A 24,847-nucleotide genomic window follows, 5' to 3' on the forward strand; every position below is an offset into this window, starting at 1 on the left:
AACTGGAGCCTATTATATAGAGTGAAGTAAGCCAGAAAGAAAAACACCAATACAGTATACTAACGCATATATATGGAATTTAGTAAATCGGTAAAGATAACCCTGTATGTGAGACAGCAAAAGAGATACAGATATATAGAACAGTGTTATGGACTCTATGGGAGAGGGCGAGGGTGGGATGGTATCGGAGAATGGCATTGAAGCATGTAAATTATCATATGTGAAACGAATCGCCAGTCCAGGTTCGATGCATGATAAAGGGTGCTCGGTGCTGGTGCACCGGAATGACCCAGAGGGCTGGGATGGGGAGGGAGGTTCTGGAAGGGGAAAACATGTATACCCATGGTGGATTCATGTCAATGTATGGCAAAACCAGTACAATATTGTAAAGTAAAAAAAAAAAAAAGATTAATAAATAAATTTTAAAAAGGTTAAAATGTGAAAAAAAAGAAGTAAATTCCCACTGTGATGACAGTACAGCAGACTTTCTTCGACTTCAGCATCCTGAGGAACCCCTCAGGCAGGAGGTGACATGTTGCAGCTTTGGGGGACCCCTAGACCAGGGTGGGAAGAGGTGAGTTTGCTGACAGCTGCAGCCTGTTAAGATCTTTATGAATAATCAGGGAGAGACCCGAGCGCACCAGCCAGCAGGCACATCTTCAATCAGGACAGAGTGTGACAGTCTTGCTTTCTTTTCCCCAGTAAGACGATTTCAATGAGCACAAGGTTTTAATGACCGCCCTCCGCTCTTCCTGCCTGGGCCGTCCGAATGTCCAACTTGTGTCGCCTCACTCTATGGCCACGTGAGCCTTGCGGGTGCAGGAGCCCGCCATGTCGGGAGGCAACGTGGAACAGGGTGTGCCTGTGAATGTCCACACGGAAGGCAAGGACGATGGCATCGCCCAAGAAGCAGTACATGCAGCCATCAATGCCATGTTGGACCAGGTCAACAGCTGTCTGGACCACCTGGAGGAGTGGAATGTCCACCTCCCTGGCCGCCTCCAGGAGTGCTTGAATCTAACTGGCAGACACATCTTGAGATCCAGCAGCCCCTCAGTGAAGCCCCAAGCAATTGGCAGCCCCTAGTGGAGCCCTCCAAGAGCCCCAGGGCCAGGCCTCAACCCTGCCTACCTGAGCCAGGCTCTAGCTTGAGCCCTCACCACCTGGCTTAGGATTGGCCTCAAGATGTCCTGGGGGATCTGCCTGCATGGGCCATCCTTCTGGTACTTCCCTTAGCGGGCCTGGCATAACCCCACTTCCATGCATCCCCACATAGGGTCAGGTGTGGGCCTGTGGCCCACTCAACTTGTCTGCCTGCCCAACTCCTGGATGCTCCCCGCTCTGCCTAGGTTCATTAGGCAGATTGAGAGTTATCTTAACATTCTCCGGAATTAGTATTCCTGTACCATGTTGCCAATTGAATGGTTATTTCATAAAATGTTGTCTGCAAGCTGGTCTACAAAGGGTTTGTAAATTTCCTATTAGAAATTTTACACAATGTGTGTAGAGTTTCGTTTTTTTTAAGCACAAAACAATTCTGCCATTCAGTTACCTTTTTGATTCTGTCCCTTCATACTCTGGTAATGAGTGTTACATAGTGAAAAATCCCTAATACAAGGGACTGGATTCTAATACAAAATGGACCAGGAGCCTATTGTGTGCTTCCAATTTTTGTTCCCATGACTTCTGATGTTCTCCAGAACCATGCTGGGCCACTCCTCATACCCTCACCCTTAGTAGGAGCAGGAGATACCCCCACCACCCCCACAATATCCAGGCATGTATCTGTCATCCTCATGAAGTGGCCAGAAGGAGCACTTCACCTAGGAAGATGTCAGATTACCTACCATCCTTCTTGCCTTAACAAGAGGAGAACTTCAATTCCGGCCTGGAGACCCCTCCCCCTGCCACCCTACCCCCTGTCATCAATGCCCCAGATTACTGAGCCCAGAGTCCCACTTGGTACCTGATGTGATGCACAATCTTCTGTTCCCCTCTGACAGAACAGTACATCTTCCACTTGCCAAGACTGCTGAGAGCAGTATAGCAACTGAAACCATCTGTAAACAAGGCCTCTGGTTATATTCCCTACTGCAACTCGCCATAAGGGCACAGGTATTGGTAAAATATAAGTGAGCTGGAAGGTGAACAATGGCTCCTACTTATTCCTTTTCCTTGAGGTACCTTTGGCACAAGTTCCACTGAAGGAAGTTCCTTGCGGCCCAGGGTGTGGCAATCACAATTTGTGGGGGACAGACACCTGGGGGGATGTGCTATCTCATGTTAGGATATTGGAGGGCAAATACAAAGTGACATAAGAAACAGAGGTTTAATTATCCCCATTAAAATCTGAGAGCAGGCTTTCACCCCTCACTTTGCTTTAGAAGGTTTACTTTGGAAAACGTGTCAGTTCTTTCTCTGCCTCTTTGCAATATGTGGAAATCATTTTAAAAAGCTCAATAAGCCTCTTGCCAATCTGACAACCCAGGAATGCTCCTTTAAGGACCTGGAAGCAAAAATCCTTGCAAAGGGGGAGAACTAGGTAAAAGGGGAACAACTTAAGCAGTTGAAACCAGAAACTGCTAGACCTTCTGAAAAATCAAAGAAAGAAATGACCATCTAAGCAATGCACCAGAGTCAATAAAACTGCAGGAGAAGATCATGAAAAGGTGAGGGCAGGCAGTATCTCAGGAGGATTACAGCTTGCTCAGAAGCAAGAGGTGTTCCTTCTCAGAACTCCCTCAGGTTATGTTATTGTGCAACAGTATAGAACATTATAAACAACATTAAACAGTGCACAGAAAGAGCAGTGGTCGCAAGGGGAAGGGTTTCTTATCTCTCCTTGCTATTCTTTGGAACACTGCATTCAAATGGGTATATCTTTCCTTTTCTCCTTTGCCTTTAGCTTCTCTTCCTTTCTCAGCTATTTGTAAGGCCTCCTCAGAGAACCATTTTGGCCTTTTGCATTTCTTTTACTTGGAGATGATCTTGGTCACTGCCTCCTGTACAATCTCACGAACCTCATTACTTATCAAGACATTATTCTGCAAAAGATACAAACAGCTCATGTAGGCCAGTATAAAAACAAAACAGCAAAACTCAATCAAAAAACAGGCAGATCTAAATTGACATTTTTCCAGAGAAGACATGCAGGTGGCCAAAAAACACATGAAAAGATGCTCAACATCACTAATTATTAGAGAAATGCACATCAAAACTACATTTGAGGTTATTACTTCACATCAGTCAGAAGAGTCATCATCAAAAATTCTACAAACAATAATCTCTGGAGAGTGTGTGAAGAAAAGAGAACCCTCTTGCACTATCGGTGGGCATGTAAGCTGGTAGAGCCACTATGGTGAACAGTAGGGCAGCTCCTCAAAAACTAAAAAAAGAATTACCATATGACCCAGCACGTCACTGGTGGGCATATTCCTGGAGAAAACCTTAATTCCAAAAGATGCATGCACTCCAATCTTCATTGCAGCACTCTTTACCGTAGCCAAGATATTCAACAATTTTTAATCATAGCAAAAATGGAAAAAAAAGGAAAACAAAATTTTGAAGCAAACAGTCTCTAAACAGGGGATCAAATTACTAGGTATTTGTAAAAGTAAATGCTTAAAGATAATCAAACAAAGCAAGAATCAAGTATCAAAACCAAGTTGTATGTTAGCATTCAAATAGCAGAAAAGATGATTTTATACTAAAGGAAGAAGCACACCCTCATCTCCCCATCCCAGGAACTCAGAATTCTGAGCCAATGGTAAAGTGAGATCATGGTGATATTTTTCTTTCTTTGTATTTTTCTGGCAACGTTATGTTTTCTATTATGAGCATGTATCAATTTTTAATAAAGCTATACAGTATCTTTTCCAACATGTGTAGAATACATCTGGATTTTATAAATTACATTGATAAGTATTCTTCTGTTTCTCCATGAGAAGGCGGCAAAAGCACAATAAATATTTATTCATACACACATATACATATGAGAGAAGACATCTGGATTTTATAAATTGCATTCATAAGCATTCTTCTATTTCTCCACGAGAGGGCAGCATAAGCACAATATTTATTCTAATCCACATATACTCTGGAGAGTCCCTTGGACTACAAGAAGCTCAAATCAGTCAATCCTAAAGGAAATCAGTGCTGAATATTCATTGGAAGGACTGATGCTGAAGCTGAAACTTCAATTCTTTGGCCACCTGATGTGAAGAACTGACTCATTGGAAAAGACTCTGATGCTGGGAAATACTGAAGGCAGGAGGAGAAGGGGATGACAGAGGATGAGATGGTTGGATGGCATCACCCACTTGATGGATCCGAGTTTGAGAAAGGTCTGGGAGTTAGTGATGGATAGGGAAGTCTGGCATGCTACAGTCCATGGGGTCGCAAACAGTCAGACACGACTGAGCAACTGAACTGGACTGACTGACATATATATATATATATTTCCTAATACAGCTTCAAAATGGACATATTATACCAAGAGTGGTACACTAAACACATTTTATTAATATATTTGTAAAAATAACCACAGATGAATACCTCTATGTATGGTTAAAAGGATACAAGAATATGTACAGCTACAACAATAAGGCCATTTGAAGCAACATGCATGGACCGAGAGATGATCATACTAAGTGAAGTGAGTGACACAGAGAAAGACAAACACCAAACATCACTTAAACGTGAAATTGAAGATATGACACAAGTGAACATATGCATGAAACAGAAACACACTCATGGACATAGAGACCAGACTTGTGGCTTCCAAGGCAGAGAGCACTGGGGAAGGAATGGAGTAAGAGACTGGGGTTAAGAGATATCAACTAGAGCCTATTACACCGAGTGAAGTAAGTCAGAATGAAAAACACCAATATAGTATATTAATGCATATACATCAAATTTAGAAAGATGGTAACAATGACCCTATATGCAAGACAACAAAAGAGACACAGAGATAAAGAACAGACTTTTGGACTCTGGGAGAGAAGGTGAGGGTGGAATGATTTGAGAGAATAGCATTGTAACATGTATATTACCGTATGTGAAATACATCGTCAGTCCAGGTTTGATGCACAAGATAGGGCGCTCAGGGTGCACGGGGTTTCCCTCAGGGATGGGATGGGAAGGAAGGTGGGAGGGGAATTCAGGATGTGGGACACTTGTACACCCAAGGCTGATTCACGTCAATGCATGGCAAAAACCACTACAATATTTTAATGTAATTAGCCTCCAATTAAAATAAATAAATTAATTTTAAAAAACCCGAAAAGCCACAAAAAATTGCAAAACTGGAGGAAATTAAGAAATTCCTTGAATGACACAAATTCCCAAAACTAAGTCAAAAAGAAAGTGAAAACCCTAAATATCCCTAAGTCTATCAAAAATTTGGAACAGAAAACTCCAGGCCCATGTCACTTAACTAGGGAATGCTAGGAAATACATAAAGGAGAATTATCATCAAGCCCATACGAATTCTTTCACAAAGTAGAGGAGAGGAAACACTTCTCAAATCATTTTATGAGGCCAGCATTACAAAATACCAAAACCAGATAAAGACATTCCAAGAAAAGAAAACCATAGACCAATATTCATTAAGCACAAAAAATGAAATCTTAGCAAATTTAATCCAGCAATATATAAAGCATTATGACCAAATGAGATCTATCCCAAGAATGAAAGACTGGTTATGCATTAAAAACATCTTCAACCAGTGTTATTCATCATATGAAGAAAACACAGGAGAAAACCCATTTGATCATTTCAATAGATGCCGTAAAAGCATTTGACAATATTCAAGAACCACTATGATAAAAACTCTCCAAAAACTAGGACGACAGACAGACTTTCTTAATCTGATCAAGGTCACCTACAAACCTCCTACAACTAACATGATAATGGAGGAAAATCTAATGCCTCCACTGGGGGTGGGGAAGGCTGCTGGCCTTGGATTTGGAGGGCCGTTGAGAGGCCTCTCCAGCCAGGGGGTGAGGATCAAGCGGACTGATTGAAGTCCCTGCCACCTCCTCGGGCAGTGGCCCTGATCCGGTCACCTCCCATGGTACCAGTAGTTCCCTGGCAGACACACACCACCTCCCAGGTAGTGGTGCCCCAGCCTCGTCATCACCCCCGGCTGCACTGTGTCTCTTGACTTGACCCTTTCCAGACACAGAAATAGACCAGCACCCAGCAGGCCAGCAGACACAGGGTTCACCTCCCAGTAGAGGGCCCCCGGCCCCTCCAGCCCTCCGGAGAGTTGCAAGACTTTGTTCCTGGAGAGGGAAATCCCGTGAGAGTTGTGCCAGCAGAGGCCAAGTGACTAGGGGTGTCCTGGGGGGCATTGCCCTTCCGGTAGCCCTTGTGTACAGCTGGTCCCACCAGTGCTTCAGGCGGGCCTGGGGTAAGCCCCCAGCCTGGAGTCCCTGCAGTCTGTGTGCCTGGAGCCCAAAGAGGCCCAGCCCCATGCCATCCCCAGTGAGTCCAATATCTTTCCTCGCTTCCCTCCCCAGGTGGGCAAGCACAGCCCACTCCACATCCCTAGTCTCAGGACTCCAGGACCGGGTCCCCGTCCATGCAAAGGCACCTATGCATGAACAAAGCACACAGAGATGCCAATGTGCATGCCTCTGACCCCTGCTCTCTTTCACATACACACACGCCCATGTGCATGTCTCTGTGCACAAGCACACGTACACTCCTATGTGCATGCACCTGACCACACGTGTACACACACATGCGTTAGCACCTGTGCACAGGCACTCTCCTTCTCTCTCGGGCACACACACACACACAGACATGGACAGGAGATGCCCATGTGCATGCACTTGCCTACGCACACACGGACGCACATGTGAACCATGTTTGGGACACCAGAGGGACAGACCAGGCGTGACCCAGGGGTGCCCGACACCCTTCCGGAATTTAATGACAAGGACCTGCGCTCAGCAGGATCGTCACCTGTGAGCGTGGCCAGGTTGGCAGCGGCCCAGACTTGGAGGTGCACAGGGACCGGGGCTCACTTGGGGTTTTCAGGCTTGGACCGGAAACAGTCGCGTGCGCTGAGGATGGGCGCAGGGTTGGTCTGAGCATGCGCACTGAGGAGCTGCCCCCCCCCTTCCCCACCTCCACACCCAGAGGCCTCACCGCTAAGCCGTTTAGGAGATTTCCAGGCCGAAGCACGGCTGACGTAGAGCGCCCAGACCACGTGGGTGTGCGTTTGCCAACAGGCACATGGGGGCGACAGGGCACACTAATGCATGAAGCTTCGGCAGGGGGTGCCCATTGCCTGAGAGCCTGTAGTCATCGGCGGGAACCAATGGTCGGTGGGAACCAATCATGAGGCAGGACCAGGGTGTGTGTGCGCAGGCCCTCTACCTATGCTGAGCTGCGGGTCGCACTACAGGGCTGGGTTCTGTAGGGAGGGTTCAGTCTTTCCCGCCACGCAGGGAGGGGGAGGGGGTTCAAGATGGAGTCCAAGGCACACGGTGGCGGAGCCACGAGTGCAGCCGATGAAGACGCAGGTGCCGTGGCCTTTGCAGCGGGCACAGCACATGGCAGCCACAGCGTGCCGGGTGGTGCTAGAGGCCAGGATGACCCTGGGAACCCAGCTGGCCCTGGTGACGCCATCAGTCCTGGAGTTCATGGAGGCACCGGCGACCTGGCTAATCCCAGAGGGCCCAGCGCTGCAGGACAGTCAGGTGGAGCGGCCGGTGCCGTTCCGCAGATCCCGGGGCCACCACCCGCTCCAGGGCCTGGTGGAGACTCTGCACCTGGAGCCACAGTTCTGAGTAACCGAGCCCTCCAGTTGTATCCTATTCCAGGAACCCCGGTGGGCCGGGCAGCTGTGGGGGTCAGGGTGTGGGCTAGGGGTGGTTTGGAGGGTTGCAGGTGGAGGGGGCTAAAGTGTAAGAGGAGGGTACTCTGGGGGCTGGAGGATATGGGTCAGGGGTGGTCTGGCTGCCAGGGGAAGATAGTGAGGAAAAGCAACCTGAAGGGAACCAGAGAGTCGGGTGGTGATATCCAGGGTGTCTGGCAGTGGCCTTGTGGGAGAAGGCGGGTTTCCGTGAGCAGGGAGTCTGATGTACAGGCAAAATGAGTAGTGTGGATGGTGGTGAGGAAAAGCAACCTGAAGGGAACCAGAGGGTCAGGTGGTAATATCCAGGGTGTCCTCAGGGTATAGGCTGGGAAGTCCAGACATTCTCGGTGGGTGGCGTGCTTGTGGGAGAAGGCGGGTCTCAGTGAGCAGGGAGCCTGACGTACAGGGAAAATGAGAAATGCAGATGGTGCCTTAACCATATCTCCACCAGCAGCCTTACTGTGCGTTTCTCATCACATGCCGAGGCAGACATCGCCCGCCACTTCCTGACTCCACGTACTCAACTGGGAGGGCCGATTCAGAAGGAGCTTGATGTTAATGGCCACATGCTGGTTCTGTCAGTTCTAAAGCGGGGCAAGGCCGGGGAGGGGATGGTGGGTGGTGGGTGGTGGCCAGGGCCAGTCTCAGCCCAGGAGGAGCCATAATGGAGGGTTAAGCCTAAAGGAGAAGCGTGTTGCTATGGACTTGTCGGTGTGTGGAAACAGAGAGGACATGCTCCTCTTCCTCCTTCTCGGCATGAACTTGAATTTCATTTTCCCTCCCTTTTAGCCGATTGACTGCTGAAGACCTTGGCCTGCTCCAGACGTCCACCGCCTTCTGTCTGGATCAGCTTTCCATGGTGATGCGGTCCTTGCAGCTCTTTGTGGCCCCTGTTTCTGCCAAGCGTCAGCAGAGAAGAAGGGTTTAAGCCTAGCCTATGTGCCCTAGCCTCAAGTGTCCTTCCCCAGGGCATTGCTTTCTGCGGTAGTTTGATGGGGCTTCATCTTGTGCCTGTGCTGCTGCTTGGGGGCTCAGTGTCTACATAGATTGTTTGGTGATTGTTAACTGCAGAAAATAAAACTGAGCTACTGTGCTGCCTCTGACTTTATTTTTAGCTTCTGCACTTCCTCATACTGCATTTGTCTTTCGGTTGGAGAGGAGGTTCAGGGATCCAGATATTCAAGGAGTACAACGTGATTGAAGACAATGTAAGAAGTGGGAGACTAAGAAAATTGTATACTGTCATTCAGTATTAATTTTGGAATATTTTCTCAATGTAGAGTTATGTTAAATATTAAGATAAATTACCAGAGGCCTTCCCTGGTGGCTCATATGGTAAAGATCTGCCTGCAGGGTGGTAGACCCAGGTTCAATCTCTGGGTTGGGAATATCCTCTGGAGAAGGTGATGGCAATCCACTCCAGTATTTTTGCCTGGAGAAATCCTGGAGAGGGAAGCTTGCAGGCTACAGCTCATGGGGTCGTAAGGAGTCGGACTCCATAGAGCAAGTGCACTTTCCACTTTTCACATAATACCTGAGTGATGTTGTTTTTCAGTTGATGATTCATGTCCGCCTATTTGTGCCCCCGTGGACTGTAGCACACCAGCCTCCTCTTTCCTCCACGATCTCCTGGAATTGGCTCAAATTCATGTCCACTGAGTGGGTTGTTCTATCTAACCATCTCATCGTCTGTCTCCCCCTTCTCCTTTGGCCTTCAATCTTTCCCAGCATCAGGGTCGTCTCCAGTTAGTTGGCCCTTCACATCAAGTAGGCAAAGTATAGGAGCTTCAGGTTCAGCATCAGTCCTTACAGTGAATATTCAGGGTTGATTTCCACTAGGGTTGACTGGTCTGTTCTCCTTGCAGTCCAAGTCTTCTCAAGAGTATCCTTGTATCCTGAAACCTTGCTAAACTCACTAATTAATGGTAATAGCTCTTTTATAGATCCCATTGGACTTCATACGTAGACAATCATTTTGTCTGTAAATAAATACACATTTCTTTCTTTCTTTCCAATTGATGCAGTTTAACTGATTTCTGTTTAAATGAAAGCTCCAACACTTTGGCCACCTGATGCGAAGACCTGATTCATTGGCAAAGACCCTGATACTGGGAAACATTGAAGACAGGAGGTGAAGGGGATGACAGAGGGTGAGCTGGTTGGATGGCATCACCGACTCGATGGACATGAATTTGAGCGAGTTCCAGGAGATGGTGAAGGACAGGGAAGCCCGGGGTGCTGCAGTGCATGAGTTTGTAAAGAGTCGGACATGACTGAATGAATGACAACCGGCAGAGGGAAGATGCAGGTGGGTTGTGTGGTTCGGCCCCTCACCATCTGCTGCCTTTGTCTGGTGAGCCCCTTCTGTGGCACACTTCAGAGAAATCAAAGCAGCATTGTGGAATGCGCATTCTGGATGGGTCCAGGTTGTGCCAGCTAGTTACTGTCATGTGTGGTGTGGGAGGCAAAGTGAGATGGGAGTCTGGGTGCCCCTCTTGGGAGGCACAGAGACTCAGAGCAGAGTACCTGTGTGTGGTGAGAGGCAGGTTGCAGCCCCGGGGATTTGCTGCTGATTACAGCCGACTGGGAGCATCTTTTTTTGCAGCCAGGCACTCGGTGGTGGTAGCTTTTTGTTGGTGGCATATAGTCGACTGTCCTGGGAGTGTGCAGCACAGAGATCAGCAAAGGCAGGGCCCCTTCTTCTGTGGAGATCCCCATAGTTCAAGTTCCACCAGCACCATTGGAAGCCCGAGGGTGGAAGCCTCTTGAGTGACACCTGAACCTCTGTGCAGCCTCTGGGGGAGGACAGGGCTGGGGGAAGATGGGAATCAGCCCCTCAGGTGGAGGAGCCTAGACTGCCCCTGTCATCTCTTGGCCTTGAGATGTGAGGGGCGGTGCTGGCCCAGGAGCAGGAGGGTCCACACCACTGGCCAGGACAGCCGGGGAAGTCTGGGCTCGCCCATCCAACAGGGAGCACAAGGAGGGGATGGGACACCTGAGCAGTATTGAAGAGAAAGTAGAGTGACCATAGGTCACCACAGCTGGTGTCACCCCCACAGCTCCTCTGATTCCAGGAAATTCCTTAGGGCACCTGGGCTTGTCTCCATTTAACGCTGTTATGTCATGACGTCTTATTCTCCTGTTTCCATCTGTCCTTCAGCTGGGGACCTGTGAGGCCTTGGCTGTCACATCTGTCAGTATAGCTAAGGTGGATTATCAGGCAGGAGAGACGTGGTTTCTATGCTTGGTTTGGTCAATCGCTGTCTCCCTACGGAAAAGGCTCGTGTGAGCATAGGTGGGGAAGCCAGTAGCTCTGGCCTGTGGACTGAGTGTCCGAGTCCCTCCTCCACCCTCAGTTCCCATATTGAAGCCCTAAGCCCCAGGGGCCGAAGTTCGAAGACGGGCCTTTGGGATGTACTAGGGTCTAGATGCAGTCCTGAGGGTGGTGCCTCCATGGTGGGCTCAGTGAGGATGCCCATTGGTCCTGACCCCACAACTTGGGGAAGACCCCTCTTCTTGGAGGTTCTACTCTTGCCCTGCTGTGTGTGTTTTACTTTGAGTTTTATTGTGGGGAGGTGTTGGAGGGTGTGGGGGAGGGACATTAACCCTTATTGACTTGAGGAGGTGTTTATGAGCTTCAGGCAAGGCCTTGGGAATAGAAAGCCACGATCCTTGTCTTGGCAGTGTCTCTGTGGACACTTGGCGGTGTCCATTCCATGTCATCTGGGCCACTACAGGAGGGGCCCGTCTGGGCAGGCGCATTGAGGGCACCTGCAGGGAGGGTAATTTCATGAGGGACCTGAGTCCTTCTAGCCCCAGGGGGTTTCCCTAGTGGAACATGGGTAGCCGGGCAGGCTGGGCGGTAACCATTCTAGTGTGAGGAGGCGCCTTGAGGAGAGTGCACAGGCGCTCTGGGCACAGGCTGGGCCACTGCGGTTGTCGCACCAGAGGTCCACTTTGATGGACACACTGGGGAGTGCAAAGTAGGGAGTGCAGCACTTTGTGCCTCCTTCTGTTTGAATTCTCAGCTGGGAAAGGGGGGTTGAGGCCACAAGAATGCCCTGTCCTATGTGGTGTTCCCTTCCCTAGGCCAGGATTTTTGCACTATTTGCCACTTGATTGGGAGCCTAATAGTTGGCCCCTCCTGGCCATTGAACACCCTCTGACCTCTTGTTTTGATTGGTGCTTAACTACTGCTTACCACAGATAGGAAAACTGAGTTATGTTCTGTGTTTGAGTTTCTTTTCAGCAGCCAGATGTTCTTGCCTTTGTCCTTGAGTGGGAGGGGAGGTTCTGGGTCCAGATAGTCAAGCATCACAAAGCAACTGAAAGAAATTAAGGAAATGGAAGAAAATAAAAAGTATTTGGGTCCTGTTGTTCAGCATTGGCCACTGTCGACCTTTCGGAATACTTTGGTAGACCTGAGTTGTAGGTGTACGTTAAATGTATACAACAGTCGTATGAATGAGCAAGGAGTTTAAGGTTTGGGATTAACTGTTTTCTTGGGTTTTTTTCATCTAACATCTGAGCTTTACCTCTGTCTAAAACTTCTTCAAACATTGCATTGAACTGATGTGTAAAAGGTGCGTTACAATGTAATTGCTCAACACTCAAATTCTCCTCAGCTTTACCCCATTATACATAATGTCTCAGTGGGATTCTTGTAGTCTCTGTATGAATGGTTCTGTTTTTAATAAAGATTCTGGGAGGTATATCTACAATACAGAATTGCTCTTCAGAAAATGTGCCGACCCCACCAGAATGCTTTCTTCCTCACACCCATTTTTACTAGTAGATGTGTTTCCTGCCCTAGTCAAACAAACAAAATACCTCAGTTTTCATGAGCTAAGAATCAACTAATACTAGAATAAAAACTTTGTGCTTTACCTGGCTTGTTTCACGTCAAGAAAAGAAAAGTTCTGGGATGATGGGTTAAGTGTTCCCAGAATGAGGGGGGAGGCAGTTAGTGTAGTCGTGAGAAAATGTAATTAAAATCCAAAATCTTTTGCAGTCACTATGCTAATGCACTTTACCTGCGTTATCATGTCTGATAGTCCTGATACCTTTTGGAGGTTAGGAATTGAGTCTGAGGGGCTCGGTAATTTTCTTCAGTTCTCTCAGCTAGGATCTCAAATCCAGAGGTTGGATTTGAATCTAGGTCCTTTTGATTCAAGCTTCTACTTTTTTTAATTAATTAATTTTTTTAATTGGAGGCTAATTGCTTTATAATATTTTTTAGTGGTTTTTGCCATACATTGACATGAATCAGCCCTGGGTGTACATGTGTTCCCCATCGAAAACTCCCCTCCCACGTCCCTCCACATGCCATCCCCCAGGGGCATCCCAGTGCACCAGCTCTGAGCACCCTCTTGCATGCATCAAACCTAGACTGGTGATCTATTTTACCTACAGTAATCTACATGTTTCAGTGCTACTCTCTCAAATCATCCCACCCTCACCTTGTCCCACAGAGTCCAAAAGTCTGTTCTTTACATCTGTGTTTCCTTTGCTGTCTTGCATATAGGGTCATCACTACCATGTTTCTAAATTCCATATATATGCATTAATATACTGTATTTGTGTTTTTCTTTCTGACTTATTTCACTCTGTATGATAGGCTCCAGTTTCATCCACCTCATTAGCACTGATTCAAATGCATTCTTTTTAATAGCTGAGTAATATTCCATTGTGTATATGTGCCACACATCTCTTATTTATTTGCCTCAGATATGCAGATGAAACCACCCTTATGGCAGAAAGTGAAGAAGAACTAAAGAGCCTCTTGATGAAAGTGAAAGTGGAGAGTGAAAAAGTTGGCTTAAAGCTCAACACTCAGAAAACTAAGATCATGGCATCCGGTCTCATCACTTCATGGCAGATAGATGGGGAAACAGTGGAAACAGTGGCTGACTTTATTTTTCTGGGCTCCAAAATCACTGCAGATGGTGACTGCAGCCATGAAATTAAAAGACGCTTACTCCTTGGAAGGAAAGTTATGACCAACCTAGATAGCATATTAAAAAGCAGAGACATTACTTTGCCAACAACGGTCCGTCTAGTCAAGGCTATGGTTTTTCCAGTAGTCCTGTATGGATGTGACAGTTGGACTATAAAGAAAGCTGAGCACCGAAGAATTGATGCTTTTGAACTGTGGTGTTGGAGAAGACTCTCAAGAGTCCCTTGGACTGCAAGGAGATGCCACCAGTCCATCCTAAAGGAGATCAGTCCTGGGTGTTCATTGGAAGGACTGATGTTGAAGCTGAAACTCCAATACTTTGGCCACCTGATGTGAAGAGCTGACTCATTGGAAAAGACCTTGATGCTGCGAAGGATTGAGGGCAGGAGGAGAAGGGGACGGCAGAGGATGAGATGGCTGGATGGCATCATCGACTCGATGGACATGGGTTTGGGTGGACTCAGGAAGTTGGTGATGGAAAGGGAGGCCTGGCGTGCTGCGATTCATGGGGTCGCAAAGAGTTGGACACAACTGAGCGACTGAACTGAACTGGCTGAATGATGGACATCTAGGTTGTTTCCATGTCCTAGCTATTGTAAACAGTGCTGCAAAGAACATTGAGGTACACGCGTCTCTTTCTATTCTGGTTTCCTCGGTGTGTATGCCCAGCAGTGGGATTGCTGGGTCATGTGGCACTTGTATTTCCAGTTTTTTAAGGAATCTCCACACTGTTCTCCATAGTGGCTGTACTAGTTTGCATTCCCACCAACAGTATAAGAGGATTCCCTTTTCTGCACACCCTCTCCAGCATTTATATTTTGAAGACTTTTTGATAGCATCCATTCTGACCGGCGTGAGACGGAACCTCATTGTGGTTTTGCTTTGCATTTCTCTGATAATGAGTGATGTTGAGCATCTTGTCATGTGTTTGTTAGCCATCCGTATGTCTTCTTTGCAGAAATGTCTGTTTAGTTCTTCGGCCCATTTTTTGATTGGGTCGTTTATTTTTCTGGCATTGGTCTACCTGAGCCGTTTGTGTACCTTTGAGATTAATTCTTTGTCAGTTGCTTCGCTTGCTATTATTTTCTCCCATTCTGAATGCTGTCTTTCACCTCGCTTATACTTTCCTTAGTTGCGCAAAAGCTTTTAAGTTTAATTAGGTCCCATTTGTTTATTTTTACTTTCATTCCCATTGCTCTGGGAGGTGGGTCATTGGGGATCCTGCTGTGATTTATGTCATAGAGCGTTTTGCCTATGTTTTCTTCTAGGAGATTTATAGTGTCTGGTCTTACATTTAGATCTTTCATCCATTTTGAGTTTATTATTGGGTATGGTATTAGAAAGTGTTCTGGTTTCATTCTTTTGCAAGTGGTTGACCAGTTTTCCCAGCACCATTTGGTAAAGAGATTGTGTTTTCTCCACTGTACATTCTTGCCTTCTTTGTCAAAGACAAGGTGGCCATAGGTCCGTGGATTTACCTCTGGGCTTTCTATTCTGTTCCATTGATCTGTATTTCTGTCTTTGTGCCAGTACCATACTGTCTTGATGACTGTAGCTTTGTAGCATAGTCTGAAGTCAGGCAGGTTGATTCCTCCAGTTCCATTCTTCTTTCTCAAGATTGTTTTGGCTATTCGAGATTTTTGTATTTCCATACACATTGTGAAATTATTTGCTCTAGTTCTCTGAAAAATACCTTTGAAGCCTCCACTTTTCTTAGCCATGGCACCGCACGAGCCTCAGCGCTATGGCAGGACACTGCGATAGTGCTTTTCCTGCTGGAGGCTTCAAGGAACATCTGTGTGAATAATGCAAACGTGGCACTGGGCAAGTTCAGGAACAGTAGATAACGGCAATTGAGGAGAAGAGAGCTTGATGAGAAGCCCAGTCCTGGCTTTCCAGTGGCTTCCCTGTCCTGTCAAGACCTTTTTTTTTATCTTGAAACCTTTGCTTGACCCCCTTTGAGGTGGACATACCATAGTGCTGCTTCCCAGCCGCCCTGCCCTCTCTCCTCTCTCTGTTTCAAGGACTTTAGTAACTAAGATACAAAAAGTAGAACACAGTCTTGTGCCACCCCAGAAGTTATCGCCACAAGGCAGAATAAAAACAGGTATCTTACTGAACTGGCATTGTACCAGAACGTGATGCACATCACAGGCAATCTCCTGAGATATTCCAGAGACAGAAAGAACTGTCAGCCTTCTGAGTATCCAGCAGATCTGACTCCTTACCTCCATGTCCTCAAGTAAGAGGACTTCACACCACCAGGTCTCATTTTTGGTTCATCCTAAGTATGCCCATCACGTGCAGTGACTCTTCTGTGTTAGTTAATTGAGGTTTGGGACTTAGATTTGTACCCCACCCCATCTTCTGCCCCTTTCAAATTCATATTTGAAGACTTTAACCCCAGTATGGCTCTCTTTGGGCCTCCCACATGGAGCAGTGGTAAAGAATCTACCTGCCAACTCACAGGGTGCAAGATACGTGGGTACAATCCCTAGGTCGAGAAGGTCCCCTGGAGACGAGCATGGAAACCCACACCAGTATTCTTGCCTGGAGAATCCCATGGATAGTGGAGCCTGGTGGGCTACAGTCTATGCGGTCGCAGAGCGTCAGTTTCTGTTCTTTAGAGCACCGAGTGTGGATCAGGGGAGTGAATCAGTATTTGGTTACAGCATCTGAAGCATACTAATCCAAATGGTTTATACTGATGAAAAATAAGCCTCTCATCTTTATGACAGGAGCCAGTTTCACAGTTGGCAGCCAGGTGCCCACTGAACTTACAGTGGGCAGTCCTATGGAAACTGAGAGAAAGAGAGTGGTCCATTGATTGATGTTTACATTCCAAAGAGATGTTTGCTAGGTCCTTGAAAAAGACATTTCTGTGTTCTAAAGCTGAACAAGAGGCTCTTTTTTTTTAAAATTTATTTATTATAGTTGGGGGCTAATTACTTTACAATATTATAGTGGGTTTTGCCATACATTGACAGGAATCAGCCATGGGTTTACATGTGTTCCCCATCCTGAACCCCCCTCCCACCTCCCTCTCCATCCCATCCCTCTGGGGCATCCCATTGCCCCAGCCCTGAGCATTTGTCTCATGCATCGAACCTGGAATGGTGTTCTGTTTCCCACATGATAATATACATGTTTCAATGCTATTCTCTCAGAACGTCCCACCCTCACCTTCTCCCTCAGAGTCCATAAGACTGTTCTATGCATCTGTGTCTCTTATTCTGTCTCGCATATAGGGTTATCGTTACCATCTTTCAAATTCCATATATATGCATTAGTATACTGTATTGGTGTTTTTCTTTCTGGCTTACTTCACTCTGTATAATGGGCTCCAGTTTCGTCCATCTCAATAGAACCGATTCAAATGTATTCTTTTTAATGGCTGAGTAATATTCCATTGTGTGGAGGGTGGTGCCTCCATGGTGGGCTCAGTGAGGATGCCCATTGGTCCTGACCCCACAACTTGGGGAAGACCCCTCTTCTTGGAGGTTCTACTCTTGCCCTGCTGTGTGTGTTTTACTTTGAGTTTTATTGTGGGGAGGTGTTGGAGGGTGTGGGGGAGGGACATTAACCCTTATTGACTTGAGGAGGTGTTTATGAGCCCCAGAAATCTGGGGCTGAGCTGGGCATCTGATAACATCCGTCTGGTGGACAGTCCCTTCCCACCTGAAGGTGAAGAGAAGACAAGCCAGCTTTGTCTTGTTGTAACCAATCAAAAGCTGCTGTTACTGAGACCAGAGCCTTCTCCAGCCCAGGAGGTTCATCAGGGCCCCCTTCATGTCCTTGTTCCTCAGACTGTAAATGAGCGGGCAGAGCACACAACGACCATTGTGTGCCGGGTGGTGCTGGTGGCCGCAATGGCCCTGGTGACACCGTCAGTCGTGTAGTCCCTGGTGGCTCTGGTGACCTGGCTAATTCCAGATGCCCCAGCAGTGCAGGAGAGTTAGGCGGCACAGCCAGTGCCATTTCACAGATCCTGGCGGCACCCCATGCTCCAGGGCCTGGTGGAGACGCTGCACCCAGAACTGGAGCTCGGAGTAACCGACCCCTCCAGTTGTATCCTATTCCAGGAGCTCCAGTGGACTGGGAAGCCTTGGGGGTCGGGGTGTGGGCTAGGGGTGGTTTGGGGGGTTGCAGGTGGTGGGGCCTAAAGCGTAGGAGGATACTCTGGGGGGCTGGAGGGTATGGGTCAGGGGTGTTCTGGCTTCCCAGAGATGGTGGTGAACAAAAGCAACCTGAAGGAATCCAGAGGGTTGGGCAGTGATATACAAGGTGTCCGGCGGCAGCCTTGTGGGAGAAGGCGGGTCTCCGTGAGCAGGGAGCCTGATGTACAGGCAAAATGACTAGTGTGGAGGGTGGTGAGGGAAAGCAACCTGAAGGGATCCAGAGGGTCGGGCGGTGATATCCAGGGTGTTTGGCGGCGGCCTTGTGGGAGGAGGCAGTTCTCCGTGAGCAAAGATCCTGACATACAGGCAAAATGACTAGTGTGGATGGTGCCTTAACTGTATCTCCACCAGCAGCCTCACCGTGACTTTCCCATCGCTCGTTCAGGCAAAGATCACCCGCAACTTCCTGTCTCAAAGTACTCCGCTGCCAGCGCCAGTTCAGAAGGAGCTCAATGTTAATCGTCGCCTGTTGGTTCTGTCAGTTCTAAAGGGGGCCAGGGCCGGGGAGGGGATGGTGGGTGGTGGCAAGGGCCAGGCTCGGCCCAGGAGGAGCCATAACGGCGGGTTAAGCCTAGAGAAGTGTGGTGCTCTGGGCTCTGTCGGTGTGCGGGGACAGAGGGAGGACATGCTTCTCTTCCTGCTCCTCTGCGGAGACTTGAATTTCATGTTACCTCCCTTTTAGCCGATTGACTGCTGAAGACCATGGCCTTCTCCAGACGTCCATAGCCTTCTGTCTGGACCAGCTTTCCCTGGTGATGCAGACCTTGCAGCACTTTGTGTTCCGCCCCACCCACCCACCCTTTTTGCTAAGCCTCAGTACAGAAGACGGGCTTAAACCTAGCCTATCTGCCCCAGCCTCAAGTGTCCTACCCCTGGGCATTGCTTTCTGCAGTAGTTTGATCAGGCTTCATGTTGTGCCTGTGGTGTTGCTTGGGGGCTCAAGGGCCACAGTGTTTGGTGATTGTTAACTGCAGAAAAGAAAACTGAGCTACTGTGCTGTCTCTGAGTTTACTTTTACCTTCTGCACTTCCTCATACTGCATTTGTCTTTCAGTTGGAGGAGAGGATCTTATATCCAGGTATTCAAGGAGTATAACATAATTGAAGACAATGTAGGAAGTGGGAGAATAAGAAAGTCATGTACCACCATTCAGTATTGATTTTGGAATACTTTCTCTGTTTTATAGTTACATTTATACATAAAATACCAGAATGTTGCTTTTTCATTCTCTTAAGTTGTGTCCAGCTGACTCTTTGTGACCCCATGGACTGTAGCACACCAGGCTCTGAGACCCACTGTCTCCTGGAATTTGCTCATATTCATGTCCACTGAGTTGCTGGTGCTATCTAACCATCTCATCTTCTATAGTCCCCTTCTCCTTTTGCCTTCAATCTTTTCCAGCATCACGGTCTTTTCTAGTGATTCAGCTTTTTGCATCTGCTGGCTGAAGTGTTGAAGCTTCGGTTTCAGCATCAGTCCCTCCAATGAATATTCAGGACTGATTTCCTTTGGGATTGACTGCTTTGATCTCCTAGCAGTCCAAGGCACTCTCAAGAGTATCCTTGTATCCTGAAACCTTGATAAATTCACTAATTAATTGTAATAGCTCTTCTGTAGATCCCACTGAACTTCCTACTTAGACAATCATTTTGTCAGTAAATAAATGCACATTTATTTCTTCCTTTCCAGTTGATGCATTTTAACTGATTTCTGTTAAAATTAAATCTCCAACACTTTGGCCACCTGATATGAAGAGCCAACTCATTGGCAAAGATGCTGATGCTGGAGAGATTGAAGGCAGGAGAAGGGAACGACAGAGGATGAGATGGTTGGATGGTATCACGACTGAATAGACATGAGTTTGAGCAAGTTCCGGGAGATGGTGAAGGACAGGGAAGCCTGGAGAGCTGTGTCCATGGATTTGCAAAAAGTTAGACATGGCTGAGTGACTGAACAACAGCAACACTGATTTCTGCCATAATGGATTGGACTTTACTGCTTCTTTGCCTCCCGGTAATTTTAGATTGGATGTGAAGCAATATCAAATGTCCTTTCCATGCTTGATATTTTTCTATTCCTAAACTTATTCTTGAGCTTTATTCTCAAATCCTGTTAAGTTGCTTTGAAACAGTTTGGTCCTTTTGGTCTTGCTTTTTAAGATTGGCTCTGTAGGAACAGAGCTTATCCTAGTGTAGGATGAACTTAATTAACTGAAATCTTCAATGTCTGAGAAGGCTATAGCTGGAAACAGGGACTTTTCAAAGTTTTATTTATGAAGATTCTTTATTTTTGGCTGTGCCATGTCTTGTTAACTGTGTGCAGGTTTTCTGTACTTGGAGCCAGAGGGGACTACTCTCTAATTGCTGTGCTCAGGTTTCTCATTGCAGAGGCTTCTCTTGTCAAAGAACATGGACTCGAGATCGTGGTGAGCTCAGTAGTTGTGGCACACAAGCTTAGTTGCCCTGGGCATGTGGGATCTTCCTGGCCCGGGAATTGAACCCATGTGCCCTCACTTGGCAGGCAGACCCTTTACCACTGGATCACCAGGGAAGCCAAAACAAGGACCCTTACACAGTATCAGAGTGGTAGTAAAATCTGAACCCTTGTACAGTATCAGAGTGGTAGTAAAATCTATCTGGACACTTGATTGGCACTTTCTATTACATTTTAAGATGCACATATCCTTTGACCCTCTTTTGGGAATGTATCATAGGAAAATTCTTGTATATGAGCAAGGCAAAATCGACCACAGTATTATTTAATGCATTGTTTCTCATTGTGAAAAATTGGTAGAATGTAAATTCAAGGGGGGATGTTGAGTAAAAATCATGGTGAGTTCATCCTGCTGGAATTACATATGGCAATCAGAGAGCAAACCAGATAGCTGGGAACTAATATGGAAAGAGATGAAAGCAAATTGCAGAATTCTGGGTCTGGTATATTCCTGATTTTCAGTACATTCCAACCATATGAACATGTGGGGCAGTGCAGAGCATAACCACCCAGAATGAGCCCCCCTCAACTGTCAATGTCATCGTTGGACATTAGGGAAAAAATATCAATATTTAGATTTCCATGTTGATTAAATATCTTCATGAAGAATCATGACTTTTGAAATGATTTTGCTTTGGAAAAGAATGGTCTGCTGCATTTCCCCCTTGAAAAAAAGCACTTACTTAGAAACTTTAATTCAGCAAACATTTCTGAGGGAGCGTTGGGAAGAGGCACCCCGAGGAAGTGGATGTGGAGCCCCAGAGTCAGGGCACAGAAGCTGATAGAGGGTCTGTAGCGGGGCCTATGCTCCCATGAATGAAGAATCTTTCCTATCTCTCTTTAAAAGAAATAACACTAGAAATTGATTTTGAAATTGATGAAAAGTATATACCACTGTCAAGGACATCGATGGATTTTGTCACCCGGCATCCATTTTCCTTCTCTTGGCTCTGGTATCCTCCTATCACCCTAGGGAATCACCCCTTTCCTTTTCTGTCACCCATTATGATTTTGATAGAGTTGACTTCACCTCCAATTCCAGGAGTGGGCATGTGGCTCAACCTGTCCAGTCCGAGCACTCCTGTCCTCCAGCTGTGTTGATATCATCCAACCAGTGACAGTTTGGGAGCTGTAGGGGAGGCAGGCTGGCAAGGGACAGAGGGGGAGCTAGAGCAAGAAGGCAGATCTCAGGGAACCAAATGCTGGATCCAGCCTTGCCTGAAGACAGAAACTACCTCTGTACCTTGTAGTTACACAGACCCAGAAATTCTCCCTTTGTCTTAAACCAAGGTGGGTTTTGTTGTTGTTGTTGATTTGTTCCTTTTTTCACTTCCAATAGCAAAGTATTCACTATTATTGAATTGAGGCATCACAGTTTTGTGAACTACTTAATTTTCTTGCTAAGGGATTGGCTCTTAGCTAAGAAACCACCAAGGCATATGGTAAAAAAAAGGAAATAAATGGGAGTTTTTGTGGGTAAATGACCAAAGTGGGAGGGGAGAGTTTACAACGGATAGCTGGAGGAAAGGGCAAAAGCTTGAGAAGGGGCACTAGGGACTGCCCTTTCTAGACAATACTCCCCAAACTGGCCCCAGATTGTGAAGCCAGGTCACCAGGGGAATGGGACTGTCGTCTGATTCTCCTTTCTTTAGTCAGCAAACTTGGAATCATTCAGCTGCTTCCACCCCATACATGGACTGCTGAAGCTGCTAGTTTGCTTTAAAACCTGTCAGGTCCTGTAACTACTTCTTTCCAAACCCTCCAACTGGCTCCCTCTCAGTCAGAGTTGTAGCCACAGCCTTTCAGCGGCCTGAAAAGTCCTACGTGCTCCAGCCTGCATTTTCTCTGGCTTCATAACTTCCCATTTCCAGTACCACTTTGCCTAGTTGGATTGAGACACACAGGGCTCCTTGCCCTTTATGAAACATTGGGGTACATTTAAGAAAATTTGTCACACAAATTTGTGTGTGAAAGACATGGGAGAAATTGAAGAAGACCTGAAAATGCAGATATAGATCACATGCATGTTCTTCAATCATGTCTGAGGAGAAAAATTGATACTGTTCTGTGCTCAGTTTTCCCCAAACTCATCTGTAGAGTCCATAAACATGCCAGCAAATATTTTTGTAGAAATTGATGAGCTGATTTCTTAAACAAATATTTTCTTTCTTTATTTCGCTGCATCGGGTCTTATTTGGGGAATGTGGAAACTTCACTGTGTCACACGGGATCTTTTGTTGCAGTGCACAGACACTCCAGTCGCGATGGCCAGTCTCAGTAGTTGCTCCACTGCATGTAGGATCTTAGTTGCCCGACCAGAGATCAAAGCAATGTCCCCTGCACTGTGAGGCAGATTCTTTTTTAAAAGATTCATTTGTTTGTTTGTTTATGTAATTTTGGCTGGGCTGGGTCTTTGCTGCTCCACACATGGGGTTTTTCTATTTGTGGTGAGTGAGGGCTATGCTCTAGTTGCAGCAGATAAGCTTCTCATTGCGATGACTTCTCTTGTTGTGGAGCACAGGCTCTAGGTGCGCCAGCTTCAGTAGTTGCAGCTGGCAGGCTCTAGAGCACAGGCTCAGTGGTCGTGGTGCTCGGGTTTAGTCACTTTGCACCTTGTGGGCTCTTCCTGGAGCAGGGATTGAATCTGTGTCTCCTGCATTGGCAGGTAGAGTCTCAACCCCTGGACAACCACAGAAGTCCCTGATGAGCTGATACTGAAATTTATGTGAGAACAGAAGCCCAATGACAGCCTGAATAATTGTGGCTATGCACAAAGTGAAAAGACTAACACAGCCTAATTTCATAACTTACTCTACATGTCCAGTACTGGAGCTGTGGATTCATGGGACAGGACTGACAGTCCAGAAGCATTTCCAAGCATATATATGTGGTCAGTGGATATTCGCCAGAGGAGTCTAGATAATTCATTGGAGGGGGGACAATCTTTTGTTGAATAAATGGTTGTGGAATATCCATATGTGGAAAAACGAACCTTCATTGCCTCGTGTACTTACCTTCAGACATTCACAAAGAGTATGTTCAAATGCTCAGAGCTCTACAGGCAAAAGCTAAAATGATAAAAACAAACAAACAAAAAAAACAAAAAAACTAAGGACTCAGATGAGAACTTTGTGACCTTTCAGTAGGCAAGTCAATATCGATAAGCGTGAAAAACAAAACGAACAGTATGTACCTGGACTGGACTTCATGAATCAAAAATATCAGTCAGATTATATCACTACTCTGTTGATAATTGTATGAGTTTCCTAGGGCTTCCATCATAAAGTACCACAAAGGAGATGCCTTCAGACAAGAGAAATTTATTCTCTCACAGTTCAGGAGGCCAGGAGTCTGAGACTGTGATTTAGGTCATACCCGAATGGTCTCGTGGTTTTCCCTACTTTCTTCAATCTAAGTCTGAATTTCACAATAAGGTGTTCATGATCTGAGCCACAGCCAGCTCCCAGTCTTGTTTTTGCTGACTGTATAGAGCTTCTCCATCTTTGGCTGCAAAGAATATAAGCAATCTGATTTCAGTGTTGACCATCTGTTGATGTCTATGTATAGAGTCTTCTCTTGTGTTGTTGGAAGAGGGTGTTTATTATGACCAGTGCATTCTCTTGGAAAAACTCTATTAACCTTTGTCCTGCTTCATTCTGTACTCCAAGGCCAAATTTGCCTGTTACTCCAGGTGGTTCTTGACTTCCTACTTTTGCATTCCAGTCCCCTATAATCAAAAGGACAGCTTTTTGGGGTGTTAGTTCTAGAAGGTATTCATAGAACCATTTCACTTCAGACTTTTCACCATTACTGGTTGGGGCATAGACTTGGATTACCGTGATATTGAATGGTTTGCCTTGGAAACGAACAGAGATCATCCTGTTGTTTTTGAGATTACATTGAAGTACTGCATTTTGGACTCTTTTGTTGACTATGATGGCTACTCCATTTCTTCTAGGGGATTCTTGTCCACAATAGTAGATATAATGGTCATCTGAGTTAAATTCACCCATTCCAGTCCATTTTAGTTCGCTGATTCCTAACATGTCGACGTTCACATGCACCTTTATAATTTCCTTTTTACCAGTCAATGAGCAGAAGGCAAATAAGTTGGCAGGGATGCGTGGAGTGAGATGCCCATGGCCCTTGAAACCTATGGTTCTGGCCTTGAGCTGTGAGCTCAAGAACACGTGGCAATGAAGGTGATTCAGCACTACGGTGGTAGACCACTGGCCGACCCACATAAATCCTTTAAGCCAGAAATACTTCTTAGGATTGATACACTAACAGAAAAAGATTCACAAAAGAGGCAACAGGGAAATAGCTTCCTTGACACAACCTTTCCTCCTGGGG

At 46.5% G+C, this 24,847-nt stretch overlaps 1 protein-coding gene and 1 pseudogene across 1 annotated transcript; both read left to right on the plus strand.

Annotated features, from left to right (window-relative positions):
* The first annotated feature begins 831 nt into the window (after positions 1-831).
* Positions 832-1,172, plus strand: LOC145536622 (bublin coiled-coil protein pseudogene; annotated as a pseudogene).
* A 5,909-nt stretch (positions 1,173-7,081) lies between these two features.
* Positions 7,082-8,961, plus strand: LOC145535537 (uncharacterized). Its single transcript, XM_081563989.1, has 3 exons — positions 7,082-7,818; positions 8,319-8,444; positions 8,657-8,961. Exons 1-3 carry the CDS (start codon positions 7,478-7,480, stop codon positions 8,793-8,795), a joined length of 606 nt encoding a protein of 201 aa, XP_081420115.1. The 5' UTR covers positions 7,082-7,477; the 3' UTR covers positions 8,796-8,961.
* The last annotated feature ends 15,886 nt before the right edge of the window (positions 8,962-24,847 follow it).

This window comes from Giraffa tippelskirchi, chromosome X (genome assembly GCF_054371585.1).
Source record: "Giraffa tippelskirchi isolate mGirTip1 chromosome X, T2T-mGirTip1v1.2.pri, whole genome shotgun sequence".
NCBI lineage: Eukaryota > Metazoa > Chordata > Mammalia > Artiodactyla > Giraffidae > Giraffa > Giraffa tippelskirchi.